Source organism: Triturus cristatus, chromosome 1_1 (assembly GCF_964204655.1).
Source record: "Triturus cristatus chromosome 1_1, aTriCri1.1, whole genome shotgun sequence".
Lineage (NCBI taxonomy): Eukaryota > Metazoa > Chordata > Amphibia > Caudata > Salamandridae > Triturus > Triturus cristatus.
Genome location: NC_140579.1, coordinates 44,025,268 through 44,041,984, shown reverse-complemented (window position 1 = coordinate 44,041,984; position 16,717 = coordinate 44,025,268). Strand labels below are relative to the sequence as shown.

At 46.2% G+C, this 16,717-nt stretch overlaps 1 protein-coding gene across 1 annotated transcript in view; it reads right to left on the bottom strand.

Moving 5' to 3' along the window:
• LOC146869315 (complement C4-like) overlaps window positions 1-16,717 on the bottom strand; it is a 529,345-nt gene that overhangs the window by 324,046 nt on the left and 188,582 nt on the right. Inside the window, exon 13 of the mRNA XM_085634104.1 lies at window positions 2,094-2,282. Within this exon, the coding sequence (XP_085490230.1) occupies window positions 2,094-2,282 (189 nt within the window). The remainder of the gene's footprint in view (window positions 1-2,093; window positions 2,283-16,717) is intronic.

Genomic DNA, 16,717 nt, shown 5'->3' with positions numbered 1-16,717 from the left:
GAAGGTCTAACAACATGGTAAGAAAAGAGAAAGGAGATATATTGTGGGTTGTGGGTGGAGTGAAGCTGAAACAAGATAGCAGTGAGATGAAAATGGGCAGACAGAGAAAAAAGAAAGCAAATTAAAAAAACATACACCATTCTGTGATCTAAAAATACATGAGGAGAAATGAGAAACAACTGATATCTGGATCTTAATCAGTTTGGCAAACAGTAAAAACACGTCGAATAACTCTTCAAGGTTTTCCACTCATTTGACAAACACCACCTATTCTTACTGCTATACTTCAGGAGAGTCAACACATTTCATGTAACATAAATACTTCCTATGCACATATTTCCTATTTACTTATTCTAAAAGGACCATCTGCCATCTTGAAATTGTAAATTCATAATAAAGTCTAACAATAAAATAAAAGAAGGCTGGCTGTGGCCTGCATGAGCTTGGATGCACATGCATGACGTGTAATCTTGGAATGCTTGTCCTATATGTCAAGAACCATTCCAAGAAGGCTATGTGTTTGCATGCGTGCTGATGCACCACCAACTATCTTGGAATGGTCTTTGACATGCATATATGTGTGTGCTGCTATACCAGATGCCATTTAGGATGAACTATGTTTACAATTGTCACGACAGAAAAGCTAACAAGCACTGCCAAAGGCAGCGGAGCTGTACCTCGTTATTAAAGGGAAGACCGATTGTCTTTCCAAGTGTTTGTTTTATATTTCTGGATGGAAACTGATTGCATGATGGCCGCCCTTTGAATATGTTTTCCCATTGCATGATGACTACCCTTGGTGAGTGTTTCGAATCCGTGGTGTCTTCCAGGAGGTCAGTCCGTGATGATTTGGGATGCCGGCCAAGGCTGACAGTCTGATGCGACTTCAATGACAGCTGTTTCTGGTGCTGGTTACTTACTGCAACCTCTCCAACTGCAAGTGCCTCTTCAAATTAATTTTTTTAGGAATAGAATTTGAATATTCTTGATAGATTTCTATCTATGATTTGTGCTTTGTATTTTGTGATATTTTCTAGCTCTCACTTTTTTGAACAGATTATCATCACAGACTGAGTCGTGGGTCCATTTTCTTCATTAGAGCCCTGTTCTGCTCTTCCTGAACGACAGACATCATGGTGTCTTCAAGAGCCCTCCACAAGGCACAGTTGCAGTACATTATTACCCATTGGAGAAGATGATCTTTCCTTTCTCTTACCCACCTTCAGCTTCAAGTTACACCAGATATTTCACAGCGGCACATTCCTGCTTCAATTCTCGGTCTGTAGACCAATTTCAGAACTCTTCAACTGCTCCCTGGATGTTTGCATACATGCTTTGATTGGTGTCAGTACCTTCCACCGGTGCATCAAACACATGCCTTCACCCCCTCTTTGGCTATCCGCTTGCCTTGCAGACCCGGACCTCCACTCCCTAATTTGACGTCTATATTATTTGTTGGTTTTCACTCTTTGGATTCTCAAACCAGAACTGCGACTGATCTTGGGTCCTCAGATTCCAGTCCTGTCCTGGTTTTGTTTCCATCCCTGCCTTGCATGACATCTGTATATCTATTCCTGTTGGAGTGCCTGGTCTCTGGGCTCCCTTTAATATTAATACATGTCAGTGCTGTTGCTGCTGGACAAGGAAGCTCAGCAGGTGTGCCTGCAGCCACTGTGGCACAGGTATTTTGTCCCAATATGTCTACAAGCCCCTCTATTATTGCCCCACAGTGAAAGTGATCCACAGACATTGTTAGAGCATTTGGTAACTGAGCCACACTACACAGAATGATGGCCCTCATTAACCGCCACCCCAATGCACAGACTCAACATGCTGCTAAAGGCTTTGCAACCTGCCCGCCTAGGGGTACAGGAGACATTTTAGAACCCCTTAAGTCTATCTGTTCTGATGTCTGTCTTCATTTTCTTTCTCTGGTCCCATTTAAGGCATAGCACCAGTCACCCTCTTGTGCAAGCCTGCAAAACATCTGTGGGTTTTAGTATTGTCCTCAAGTGCCTTCATCAGACAACTTCAACACCCTCCTCCCAGGGGAGATGACAGCAGCATCAAGATGCTCCCAGGCATAGACTCACCATATAATACAGGAAGTTGATCGCTTCAGGCTTAGCAGTGACAGGCTTCAGGTTAAAGGATGCCAGTGTGCCAGGCTTCACCGCCAAGCTGGCGAGTGCCTGGATGTAGAGGTAACTCTGGCTTAAAGACTGGTACGCACTGACAGTCACCCGGCTGGTTTCTGAGTTTTCCCCCTCACCGATGGTTGCCTAAAGAGAGCATGGGGGGTGGAGGGAAAAACAATATAAGAAAAGCTGCATCAAAAGAAGGTCATAGGTCAGCATGGTCTCACAGAGGCAGAGGGGACCCATGGCCTACTGAGTGACGTCAGTAGAAAGTGTGGTTCATCAGGCCTGTCCATCTAGAGATCAGAGTGATCAAGGGAGTAAATAAGAGGGTGTGTCTGTGTGTGTGCGTGCGTGTGTGTGCGCGTGCGTGCATGCGTGTGTGTGTGTGAGCCAGTGAGTGAGTATGGGACTGAATGAGCAAGAGAGTGGCCAAGTTTGAGTGAGTGAGCAAGCAGCTGAATGGGTAAGCAAGCGAGTGAGTGATTGACTTGCCAGTTATTGGGACCCAATTTTCTACATGATGGTAAACACTTTTCTTGCACTTCACGTTGGGGAGGATGAGAGGAAGAGAGAGAGAGAGCGAGAGAGAGAGAGAGAGAGAAAAAAAAACAGAGAAGAGGTAACGAAGCTATGGAGATTGAGATTAATGCAGAAATACCCGTTTGGACATTCCACTGGAAGGCTCAGGTTAGGAGAGGTAAGGCAGGCCTGCTGTCGAAGCAACTGGTTCCAAGAATGGGCACCAGTTCACCATGCTCCAGCAGACACAAAGCAATCACACAAAAAGAACACATATTTTAACTCTCAGCACCCAACCCCAGCAAACTCTGCTACGGTAAGTGATTTGAATACATCAGGGCACCGCCTTAATGGCTTTTTAGCACTTACTTTGTACCCCTTTTATTTAGTCCCCCCATGTCCTGTCTTCTTTCACTATGCCATTTCCCTGCCCTGCTCCCCGCTATACTACCACAAAGCTTTCCTTCTCCACATTACTGCTACCTCCTGCCTTCCCATTCCCTTCCAGAGCTTCTGTTCTCCTCACCTTTCCAGACCTGCTCAGACTGACCTTGCAGCCATCACTTCTTCTTTCAGCTCTCTGCTTTCTACATGGCCCTGCCCCCTGTGTCTCTAGTGGGGTCATCGTGACATCCTGCGGATCATTTGCTTCGTCACTGTGAATTTTATGAGCGAAAAGCCTCTACCCCATCCATATAAGTGTTCTGCAGCATATTTGCACAGTCTTGCATGTATGTATGTATGTATGCATGTATGTATGCATGTATGTATGTATGTAGTATTGCCTAGCCAAAAGGCAGCGGAGCGCTGTGCAGGGTCAAAGACAACCATGAAGTCAACAAGTGATAGGAGAGAAAGCTGGTTTGTGGATGGTTATTGCATTGTGATAGTGTCCATTAAGGAGGGCCTGGGTGTACAGATAGAAAAGGTCTGCTGCCTTGTTTATTCTATTTGTACACTTCTTAGTCTACCGTCAGATGGTGCTGTGGCTGTGCTGAGAACCAGCACAGATAGTGAGCTTCTCTGCAGAATAAATAGGGGAGCTGATTGTGATGGGTTTGTCAATGATGCAACTGGGTTTGAAGATGATGCAAGATGGCAAGGGTAGCCAATGGGGTTCCATCAGGATGGAGGTGATGTGATCACATTTCTTAGGACCCGGGTAAGACATGCTGTGACGTGTATGATTCCCTTAAGCATGGCCAGACTCTCTACCAAGTGTTTTGTTCTAAATAAACAATTAAGAAACAAATGGTTTTAAAGTACGCTTTAAGCATGCTTTAAAACTATTTGTAGGTCTCGCGTAGACAGCGCATGCGCTGTCGCAAGACCTATAGTAAACACAATAATCAGAGTAATTTCTCCTGTCGCTTGCCATTGGTTGATTCTGGCATTGCTCTTCTTATCTCGCTTACTGTTGGCTGTTGATCGGATACGTCACTTCTGTTTTTGTAGGAAGCAGCACCGACCAACTACAGTTTCCCTACACTGTGAGTGTTTATATATTATTTTGGGGACTGCTTCTTTTTAGGTCGAGTATCACACACACCCATGCATACATAATCAGCACGGCGCCCTTTTACAAACGCTGTGCTGTTAATGGCTTCATTGTTTGCTCCACCATGTTCTCCGCTCTCACCCCCCCCTCCTTGTTTAAAGAGCTTGAGTGCTGTGGTTCATCTGAGCCATGCACTGCACTCACTGTATAGGGATTGCCACGCACCTGACTGTGGGGCCAAAGCACTCCTATTTCTACAACCATTTGCACAGCTCTTGATTTCCCCGATTCGTAACTGAATCAAGACATGTGACACACTGCGGAGCCTGGGGGCACCAGAGTTCTCCTTGAAGTCACTCACTACCACCGCTAGTCCGGTTACATTCTTCTGCTGTGAGCAACAAGTAGGGTGACAACCCCGCATCATGTCTCACCTTTTTAGCTTAAATATACTTAGTCATCTCAGGTAACCTGAATCGGACCTGAGTGACCCCAGCGTTGCCCCTAAAACACAGAGGGCAGTTGGTGGGGGATTTACTTTGGCGACATTCCAGTCTCCTCCTTCTAAAGCGGAGGCGGCCGGTGTACACATTACTGTATCTCTCTTAAAGGGAGCACCCGCATTTAGTTTTCCTGAACACTACTAATTTTACGGAGCACATTGCTTTACTATCAGACACCACTCTAAGCACTAGCACTGCTAGCTTGCCCACAGGTTACCTAATCACCCGCTCTCACCCCCCCCCCCCTTCACCCCCTCCCTCCTTGTTTAAAGAGCTTGCTGGAGCTCCGTTGTCATCAAACCTATCACTGAGCGTCGAGCGCCTTCACAAATGCATTTTTTTAAGACCATTCAAACGTCGCACTTTAACTTTAAATATTTAATTTATTCATCTTTTTTTCTTTTCAACATCGGTAAGATGCCTCACTTTAACAATTTCTGCTTTTAAAGCAAAGAATAAATAAGAAAATAAAAGATCGGCGGGAATTCGTCATCATTGGCACAGAAAAAAAGTTACTCATCTGTCCTAATTTTAGGGCACAATCAACACCACCAAGTTGTTTAACACAGCAATGCAATGCAGGGAGAGATACAATATTATATATTGCCATGACTAGACTTACCAGTACTGCCGAAACTTGATCGTTTACAATATTTTTTTTAATGTTGTGAAACCAGTTATACATTAAATACTTGAATGGAGGATAAACAAGCATCTGCAACGAAATAGGTCTCGCATTTACAAGAGTTTGAGCTATTTACATTGTAAATGACAATGCCTTTTATTTATGTTCTGAAAATGTGCAAGCACTTATAGTCCTTGCTTACGAGAAGCAAGGTTGGCAGTAAAAGAGGCGCTGTTACTGCCAGCCTTGCTTCTCATAAGCAATGACTAGAAGTTCAAAGTGTGTGCTTACGCACCGCTTGCAGGTTTTCAAAACACATTATTAAAAGGCATTGTCATTTATAATGCCAATAGCTCAAACTCTAGCAAATGCGAGTCGTATTGCATTGCAAATGCTTGTTTTCTTTACTTTTAGCCATGTTGCAACATGGCTAAGAAACTTTGGCAAAGCCAACAGTTCTCACATAGAGAGGACCTATTGGCTTTGTCAAATGATTCACCCTTCACAGAGCAGTACTTTTTTAATGCTCCGTGCAGTGGATGAATTGCAGCTGGAAAGAGCCTGCCACATGTGCACCATCAGGGTCTCTTGAAAGAAAGACTCCTGCTGGTTCTTTTTTGATGTTTTGGCTGCCACATGTGTACCATCAGGGTCTCTTGAAAGAAAGACTCCTGCTGGTTCTTTTTTGATGTTTTGGCTGCCACATGTGTACCATCAGGGTCTCTTGAAAGAAAGACTCCTGCTGGTTCTTTTTTGATGTTTTGGCTGCCACATGTGCACCATCAGGGTCTCTTGAAAGCAAGACTCCTGCTGGTTCTTTTTTGATGTTTTGGCTGCCACATGTGTACCATCAGGGTCTCTTGAAAGCAAGACTCCTGTTGGTTATTTTTTGATGTTTTGGCTGCCACATGTGCCCCATCAGGGTCTCTTGAAAGCAAGACTCCTGCTGGGTCTTTTTTGATGTTTTGGCTGCCACATGTGCACCACCAGGGTCTCTTGAAAGAAAGACTCCTGCTGGTTCTTTTTTGATGTTTTGGCTGCCACATGTGCACCATCAGGGTCTCTTGAAAGCAAGACTCCTGCTGGTTCTTTTTTGATGTTTTGGCTGCCACATGTGCACCATCCGGGTCTCTTGAAAGAAAGACTCCTGCTGGTTCTTTTTTGATGTTTTGGCTGCCACATGTGCACCATCAGGGTCTCTTGAAAGCAAGACTCCTGCTGGTTCTTTTTTGATGTTTTGGCTGCCACATGTGCACCATCAGGGTCTCTTGAAAGCAAGACTCCTGCTGGTTCTTTTTTGATGTTTTGGCTGCCACATGTGCACCACCAGGGTCTCTTGAAAGAAAGACTCCTGCTGGTTCTTTTTTGATGTTTTGGCTGCCACATGTGCACCATCAGGGTCTCTTGAAAGCAACACTCCTGTTGGTTCTTTTTTGATGTTTTGGCTGCCACATGTGCACCATCAGGGTCTCTTGAAAGCAAGACTCCTGCTGGTTCTTTTTTGATGTTTTGGCTGCCACATGTGTACCATCAGGGTCTCTTGAAAGAAAGACTCCTGCTGGTTCTTTTTTGATGTTTTGGTTGCTACAAGTGCCCCACCAGGGTCTCTTGAAAGCAAGACTCCTGCTGGTTCTTTTTTGATGTTTTGGCTGCCGCATGTGCACCACCAGGGTCTCTTGAAAGAAAGACTCCTGCTGGTTCTTTTTTGATGTTTTGGCTGCCACATGTGCACCATCAGGGTCTCTTGAAAGCAAGACTCCTGCTGGTTCTTTTTTGATGTTTTGGCTGCCACATGTGTACCATCAGGGTCTCTTGAAAGCAAGACTCCTGTTGGTTCTTTTTTGATGTTTTGGCTGCCACATGTGCCCCATCAGGGTCTCTTGAAAGCAAGACTCCTGCTGGGTCTTTTTTGATGTTTTGGCTGCCACATGTGCACCACCAGGGTCTCTTGAAAGAAAGACTCCTGCTGGTTCTTTTTTGATGTTTTGGCTGCCACATGTGCACCATCAGGGTCTCTTGAAAGCAAGACTCCTGCTGGTTCTTTTTTGATGTTTTGGCTGCCACATGTGCACCATCAGGGTCTCTTGAAAGAAAGACTCCTGCTGGTTCTTTTTTGATGTTTTGGCTGCCACATGTGCACCATCAGGGTCTCTTGAAAGCAAGACTCCTGCTGGTTCTTTTTTGATGTTTTGGCTGCCACATGTGCACCATCAGGGTCTCTTGAAAGCAAGACTCCTGCTGGTTCTTTTTTGATGTTTTGGCTGCCACATGTGTACCATCAGGGTCTCTTGAAAGCAAGACTCCTGCTGGTTCTTTTTTGATGTTTTGGCTGCCACATGTGCACCACCAGGGTCTCTTGAAAGAAAGACTCCTGCTGGTTCTTTTTTGATGTTTTGGCTGCCACATGTGCACCATCAGGGTCTCTTGAAAGCAACGCTCCTGTTGGTTCTTTTTTGATGTTTTGGCTGCCACATGTGCACCACCAGGGTCTCTTGAAAGCAAGACTCCTGCTGGTTCTTTTTTGATGTTTTGGCTGCCACATGTGCACCATCAGGGTCTCTTGAAAGCAAGACTCCTGCTGGTTCTTTTTTGATGTTTTGGCTGCCACATGTGTACCATCAGGGTCTCTTGAAAGAAAGACTCCTGCTGGTTCTTTTTTGATGTTTTGGTTGCTACAAGTGCCCCACCAGGGTCTCTTGAAAGCAAGACTCCTGCTGGTTCTTTTTTGATGTTTTGGCTGCCGCATGTGCACCACCAGGGTCTCTTGAAAGCAAGACTCCTGCTGGTTCTTTTTTGATGTTTTGGCTGCCACATGTGCACCATCAGGGTCTCTTGAAAGCAAGACTCCTGCTGTTTCTTTTTAAATATTTTGGCTGCCACATGTGCACCATCAGGGTCTCTTGAAAGAAAGACTCCTGCTGATTCTTTTTTGATGTTTTGGCTGCCACATGTGCACCGTCAGGGTCTCCCCAAGAGTCCTGCTGGTTCTTTTTTGATGTTTTGGCTGCTACATGTGCACCATCAGGGTCTCTTGAAAGCAAGAGTCCTGCTGGCTCTTTTTTGATGTTTTGGCTGCCACATGTGCACCACCAGGGTCTCTTGAAAGCAAGACTCCTGCTGGATCTTTTTTGATGTTTTGGCTGCCACATGTGTACCATCAGGGTCTCTTGAAAGCAAGACTCCTGTTGGTTATTTTTTGATGTTTTGGCTGCCACATGTGCCCCATCAGGGTCTCTTGAAAGCAAGACTCCTGCTGGGTCTTTTTTGATGTTTTGGCTGCCACATGTGCACCACCAGGGTCTCTTGAAAGAAAGACTCCTGCTGGTTCTTTTTTGATGTTTTGGCTGCCACATGTGCACCATCAGGGTCTCTTGAAAGCAAGACTCCTGCTGGTTCTTTTTTGATGTTTTGGCTGCCACATGTGTACCATCAGGGTCTCTTGAAAGCAAGACTCCTGTTGGTTCTTTTTTGATGTTTTGGCTGCCACATGTGCCCCATCAGGGTCTCTTGAAAGCAAGACTCCTGCTGGGTCTTTTTTGATGTTTTGGCTGCCACATGTGCACCACCAGGGTCTCTTGAAAGAAAGACTCCTGCTGGTTCTTTTTTGATGTTTTGGCTGCCACATGTGCACCATCAGGGTCTCTTGAAAGCAAGACTCCTGCTGGTTCTTTTTTGATGTTTTGGCTGCCACATGTGCACCATCAGGGTCTCTTGAAAGAAAGACTCCTGCTGGTTCTTTTTTGATGTTTTGGCTGCCACATGTGCACCATCAGGGTCTCTTGAAAGCAAGACTCCTGCTGGTTCTTTTTTGATGTTTTGGCTGCCACATGTGCACCATCAGGGTCTCTTGAAAGCAAGACTCCTGCTGGTTCTTTTTTGATGTTTTGGCTGCCACATGTGTACCATCAGGGTCTCTTGAAAGCAAGACTCCTGCTGGTTCTTTTTTGATGTTTTGGCTGCCACATGTGCACCACCAGGGTCTCTTGAAAGAAAGACTCCTGCTGGTTCTTTTTTGATGTTTTGGCTGCCACATGTGCACCATCAGGGTCTCTTGAAAGCAACGCTCCTGTTGGTTCTTTTTTGATGTTTTGGCTGCCACATGTGCACCACCAGGGTCTCTTGAAAGCAAGACTCCTGCTGGTTCTTTTTTGATGTTTTGGCTGCCACATGTGCACCATCAGGGTCTCTTGAAAGCAAGACTCCTGCTGGTTCTTTTTTGATGTTTTGGCTGCCACATGTGTACCATCAGGGTCTCTTGAAAGAAAGACTCCTGCTGGTTCTTTTTTGATGTTTTGGTTGCTACAAGTGCCCCACCAGGGTCTCTTGAAAGCAAGACTCCTGCTGGTTCTTTTTTGATGTTTTGGCTGCCGCATGTGCACCACCAGGGTCTCTTGAAAGCAAGACTCCTGCTGGTTCTTTTTTGATGTTTTGGCTGCCACATGTGCACCATCAGGGTCTCTTGAAAGCAAGACTCCTGCTGTTTCTTTTTAAATATTTTGGCTGCCACATGTGCACCATCAGGGTCTCTTGAAAGAAAGACTCCTGCTGATTCTTTTTTGATGTTTTGGCTGCCACATGTGCACCGTCAGGGTCTCCCCAAGAGTCCTGCTGGTTCTTTTTTGATGTTTTGGCTGCTACATGTGCACCATCAGGGTCTCTTGAAAGCAAGAGTCCTGCTGGCTCTTTTTTGATGTTTTGGCTGCCACATGTGCACCACCAGGGTCTCTTGAAAGCAAGACTCCTGCTGGATCTTTTTTGATGTTTTGGCTGCCACATGTGCACCGTCAGGGTCTCTTGAAAGAAAGACTCCTGCTGGTTCTTTTTTGATGTTTTGGCTGCCACATGTGCACCGTCAGGGTCTCTTGAAAGAAAGACTCCTGCTGGTTCTTTTTTGATGTTTTGGCAGCTACATGTGTACCATCAGGGTCTCTTGAAAGAAAGACTCCTGCTGGTTCTTTTTTGATGTTTTGGCTGCCACATGTGCACCATCAGGGTCTCTTGAAAGCAAGACTCCTGCTGGTTCTTATTTGATGTTTTGGCTGCTACATGTGCACCGCCAGGGTCTCTTCAAAGCAAGGCTCCTGCTGGTTCTTTTTTGATGTTTTGGCTGCCACATGTGCACCATCAGGGTCTCTTGAAAGCAAGACTCCTGCTGGTTCTTTTTTGATGTTTTGGCTGCCACATGTGCACCATCAGGGTCTCTTGAAAGGAAGACTCCTGCTTGTTCCTTTTTGATGTTTTGGCTGCCACATGTGCACAGCCAGGGTCTCTTGAAAGCAAGACTCCTGCTGGTTCTTTTTTGATGTTTTGGCTGCCACATGTGCACCATCAGGGTCTCTTGAAAGGAAGACTCCTGCTGGTTCTTTTTTGATGTTTTGGCTGCCACATGTGCACCATCAGGGTCTCTTGAAAGCAAGACTCCTGCTGGTTCTTTTTTGATGTTTTGGCTGCTACATGTGTACCATCAGGGTCTCTTGAAAGAAAGACTCCTGCTGGTTCTTTTTTGATGTTTTGGCTGCCACATGTGCACCATCAGGGTCTCTTGAAAGCAAGACTCCTGCTGGTTCTTTTTTGATGTTTTGGCTGCCACATGTGCACCACCAGGGTCTCTTCAAAGAAAGACTCCTGCTGGCTCTTTTTTGATGTTTTGGCTGCCACATGTGTACCATCAGGGTCTCTTGAAAGCACGACTTCTGCTGGTTCTTTTTTGATGTTTTGGCTGCCACATGTGCACCATCAGGGTCTCTTGAAAGCAAGACTCCTGCTGGTTCTTTTTTGATGTTTTGGCTGCCACATGTGCACCACCAGGGTCTCTTGAAAGAAAGACTCCTGCTGGTTCTTTTTTGATGTTTTGGCTGCCACATGTGCACCATCAGGGTCTCTTGAAAGCAACGCTCCTGTTGGTTCTTTTTTGATGTTTTGGCTGCCACATGTGCACCACCAGGGTCTCTTGAAAGCAAGACTCCTGCTGGTTCTTTTTTGATGTTTTGGCTGCCACATGTGCACCATCAGGGTCTCTTGAAAGCAAGACTCCTGCTGGTTCTTTTTTGATGTTTTGGCTGCCACATGTGTACCATCAGGGTCTCTTGAAAGAAAGACTCCTGCTGGTTCTTTTTTGATGTTTTGGTTGCTACAAGTGCCCCACCAGGGTCTCTTGAAAGCAAGACTCCTGCTGGTTCTTTTTTGATGTTTTGGCTGCCGCATGTGCACCACCAGGGTCTCTTGAAAGCAAGACTCCTGCTGGTTCTTTTTTGATGTTTTGGCTGCCACATGTGCACCATCAGGGTCTCTTGAAAGCAAGACTCCTGCTGGTTCTTTTTTGATGTTTTGGCTGCCACATGTGCACCATCAGGGTCTCTTGAAAGCAAGAGTCCTGCTGGTTCTTTTTTGATGTTTTGGCTGCTACATGTGCACCATCAGGGTCTCTTGAAAGCAAGAGTCCTGCTGGCTCTTTTTTGATGTTTTGGCTGCCACATGTGCACCACCAGGGTCTCTTGAAAGCAAGACTCCTGCTGGATCTTTTTTGATGTTTTGGCTGCCACATGTGCACCGTCAGGGTCTCTTGAAAGAAAGACTCCTGCTGGTTCTTTTTTGATGTTTTGGCTGCCACATGTGCACCGTCAGGGTCTCTTGAAAGAAAGACTCCTGCTGGTTCTTTTTTGATGTTTTGGCTGCTACATGTGTACCATCAGGGTCTCTTGAAAGAAAGACTCCTTCTGGTTCTTTTTTGATGTTTTGGCTGCCACATGTGCACCATCAGGGTCTCTTGAAAGCAAGACTCCTGCTGGTTCTTTTTTGATGTTTTGGCTGCTACATGTGCACCGCCAGGGTCTCTTCAAAGCAAGGCTCCTGCTGGTTCTTTTTTGATGTTTTGGCTGCCACATGTGCACCATCAGGGTCTCTTGAAAGCAAGACTCCTGCTGGTTCTTTTTTGATGTTTTGGCTGCCACATGTGCACCATCAGGGTCTCTTGAAAGGAAGACTCCTGCTTGTTCTTTTTTGATGTTTTGGCTGCCACATGTGCACCGCCAGGGTCTCTTGAAAGCAAGACTCCTGCTGGTTCTTTTTTGATGTTTTGGCTGCCACATGTGCACCATCAGGGCCTCTTGAAAGGAAGACTCCTGCTGGTTCTTTTTTGATGTTTTGGCTGCCACATGTGCACCATCAGGGTCTCTTGAAAGCAAGACTCCTGCTGGTTCTTTTTTGATGTTTTGACTGCTACATGTGTACCATCAGGGTCTCTTGAAAGAAAGACTCCTGCTGGTTCTTTTTTGATGTTTTGGCTGCCACATGTGCACCATCAGGGTCTCTTGAAAGCAAGACTCCTGCTGGTTCTTTTTTGATGTTTTGGCTGCCACATGTGCACCACCAGGGTCTCTTCAAAGAAAGACTCCTGCTGGTTCTTTTTTGATGTTTTGGCTGCCACATGTGTACCATCAGGGTCTCTTGAAAGCACGACTTCTGCTGGTTCTTTTTTGATGTTTTGGCTGCCACATGTGCACCATCAGGGTCTCTTGAAAGAAAGACTCCTGCTGGTTCTTTTTTGATGTTTTGGCTGCCACATGTGCACCATCAGGGTCACTTGAAAGCAAGACTCCTGCTGGATCTTTTTTGATGTTTTGGCTGCCACATGTGCACCATCAGGGTCTCTTGAAAGAAAGACTCCTGCTGGTTCTTTTTGGATGTTTTGGCTGCCACATGTGCACCATCAGGGTCTCTTGAAAGGAAGACTCCTGCTGGTTCTTTCTTGATGTTTTGGCTGCCACATGTGCACCGACAGGGTCTCTTGAAAGCAAGACTCCTGCTGGGTCTTTTTTGATGTTTTGGCTGCCACATGTGCACCATCAGGGTCTCTTGAAAGCAAGAGTCCTGCTGGTTCTTTTTTGATGTTTTGGCTGCCACATGTGCACCATCAGGGTCTCTTGAAAGCAAGACTCCTGCTGGTTCTTTTTTGATGTTTTGGCTGCCACATGTGCACCATCAGGGTCTCTTGAAAGCAAGAGTCCTGCTGGTTCTTTTTTGATGTTTTGGCTGCCACATGTGCACCGTCAGGGTCTCTTGAAAGCACGACTTCTGCTGGTTCTTTTTTGATGTTTTGGCTGCCACATGTGCACCATCAGGGTCTCTTGAAAGAAAGACTCCTGCTGGTTCTTTTTTGATGTTTTGGCTGCCACATATGCACCATCAGGGTCTCTTGAAAGGGAGACTCCTGCTGGTTCTTTCTTGATGTTTTGGCTGCCACATGTGCCCCACCAGGGTCTCTTGAAAGCAAGAGTCCTGCTGGCTCTTTTTTGATGTTTTGGCTCATTACATTTTGGCACAATGCATTTATTTCACGTTACAGATAGTGTAGTGAGTTAAACTATCGCCACTGAAACATGCAGTGATTTGAAGGTCACATGTTTGAATCCCCACAAGCCCATCTGAGCCTTTCTTCCTTCTGAAGTCGGTAAATTGATTAACTATCTTGGGTAAAAAAAAACACTTTGTATTTGCGGCACTTGGACACTACAGAACTGCAGTGTGACGATATATTCACATTTGTAACTTTTTAAACAGTTTTCTGTATTTGCATTGAATGCCGTGGATGTTGGCATGGGGGAATCCGGTTTTGAGACCCTATTTTATTCTGCGGTCTGTGCATTTTGTATGTCAAGCAGCAGCAGACAGAGCTCTTTAAGAGTAAAGTTGTCCCTTCATTCAAGGCAAGTACTGGGTTGCCCCAAATGGGCAATACCAGACCTGCCAACCTTAAGATACTTTTCACTGTGTTAGGTTGATTTTATTTATATAGCGCATTAATGCCCTGAGGCATTAACTGTGCGATAGTTCAGGGAAGAGAGTATGGTTTTAGCAAGTGGGTGGGGACATGGAGAGTGGTGCGTTGGGCGTCCTCCTCTGCCAAAACAGCCCCCCCACCTGTCACTCCAGCCTCCCGCACCCACAACCAAGCAAGAATTGCTAGATGGGGCCACCTCCTACGTCCTTGGGAGGTTTAAATGGAGCTCTGTTTCGTAAAAACTTCACACTTCAGCTGGAAACGTTTTCTATTAAAGGGCTTCCAGTTCACCCTATTAGGGTTAGATGGCAGGCCGGCAATATCATTCGATGAATATACTGGCCTTAGCCAAGACATGATTGACAAAGTCATGAGCCAATGGCTGAAAGAGGCGGACCCAAAGGCCACCACCTCTGTACATTATCAGTAGTAGCTCTGTTTAACTGTGGTGCTGTCAAAGCCCGGACCGTAAATTAGGGTTACCATTTCAAACACCGCATTCCATTCCCACCTCCTACCAAGGCACGCCCCAAAGCCCCCAAATATTCTAATGCTGCAAACTTGTGTGGAAACAACAATTGCAGACCTGAGGCTTAGGAAATTTCAGAAGAACCACATTTTAGTTAAGAAATTGGGATGTTTGAAGCAGAATTATTATTACTAGGGGCAAAGTAAGACGACAAACTAATTCCAAGTATGTAATTTGGGATTCTTTGACCTGAAGAAGGGATCGGGGGAGCGAGATTTTAACTTTTAAATACCATCTCAGGGGCCCTCGAGTAAATTTCAAGATCCGATTGAGAGCAAAGGATGGGGGAGGGGCGACGCAGTTTAGCAGTGTATATGCTATTTATGCCCATTGAGGACCCCACCCAGAGTGGAAAGAGACCACACCCCACTGGGGGAAAATGTCATACTGAGCAGCCACAGACCCCCAACCCACTGGAGGAACTGTAGCCCACCCGCTGCACACAGTGTGGAGTCCACCCCAAAGCCACATAACCCTCTGAAGGGACAGTTAAACCAACAGTTACATGTATGCAGAGTTCACCTGTGGGGTGACAGAGACCCCACCGACGAACTGTTCCACCTACCACCAGCTGTATTACCATGAACCAAAAGCGACATAGAACCCCTCCAAACTGGAGAACCTATTAATCCACCAGCGGTGGCACAGGAGTGGACCCAGCAGCGGCAGAGACCTCCACCCTATGGAAGGACTGTTAATCCACCAGCGGTGGCACAGGAGGGGACCCAGCAGCGGCAGAGACCTCCACCCTATGGAAGGACTGTTAATCCACCAGCGGTGGCACAGGAGTGGACCCAGCAGCGGCAGAGACCTCCACCCTATGGAAGGACTGTTAATCCACCAGCAGTCGCACAGGAGTGGACCCAGCAGCGGCAGAGACCTCCACCCTATGGAAGGACTGTTAATCCACCAGCGGTGGCACAGGAGTGGACCCAGCAGCGGCAGAGACCTCCACCCTATGGAAGGACTGTTAATCCACCAGCGGTGGCACAGGAGTGGACCCAGCAGCGGCAGAGACCTCCACCCTATGGAAGGACTGTTAATCCACCAGCGGTGGCACAGGAGTGGACCCAGCAGCAGCAGAGACCCCCACCCAATGGAAGGACTGTTAAACCACCAGCTGTATGCACTGCCCTTCAAGGAGCAATGGTAATAAACAGTACATTAATCCCTACAGATCCGTGCAGAGGGCTTATATAGGATGTTTTTGCACGTGTATTTATTAATAACTAAGGGACCTGACCAGAACCAGAAAACAAAGGCCTAAACAGGTGAGATCTAGCCACACTAAAAGGTGCAGGGGGCTTTGTTTTCCTCTGTGACATCATTATTACGTGCAATTTATGAAGCAATAAATAGCTTTTTGCTCATTATGTTACACCATGGTCATAACAAGGAGTCTGGATTACACCGTGGTAATAAATGCGTGAACGTGCGTTTATTTGTACACTTGCCCCAATTAGCATGTTTAATTGGGACACGTTTTTCAGAGGTATCGCATTAACATGCCTCTTGCTCCTTTAACAATTTATGAAGCATAAAAGCCTCACATTACCAGTCAACCACAGCTGACCCTTCATTCAATAAAAATACCAGATAGCACCACTCACTGCATACTGTGCGAATGGTAAACTATGTTACCATATTCCCATATGTGGCAACGTTTCTATGCCATATTGTTTTTTTGCCATAAGTTCTTTTGTTATGCTATGTTGTCAAGTTACATCCCGACGCTCTCATGGGTGGATGCAGTACAGGAGTCAGAGGCTCAGCTACTGCGGAACCTTCCCAGACAGGCTTCGATGGGCTCGGCATAAAGTGCGCCGGATTCCCATAAAGGCTGCCTTCAAGGCTCTATGCTACTGTTACAGGGTCTTTAACAAATCAGGTGTCAGCTATCTTCACCGCTTCATCAGACCCTACCGCGCTCCCACCCTCCAGTGTCGGAGGTCTTCAGGGGCTCGGCTGGCTGCAGTCACCACAGTTAAGAAAGCGCTGGGACACTTCTGCTGAAGTAGCCATGCACTTTATACATTGTATTATTATTGTGTTAAAGCTTACTGTTCAGCGTTCTTGCAGGAGTGGGCATCGCGGCGCTTTTTAGCAGTTCTGAGAGGTCAAAA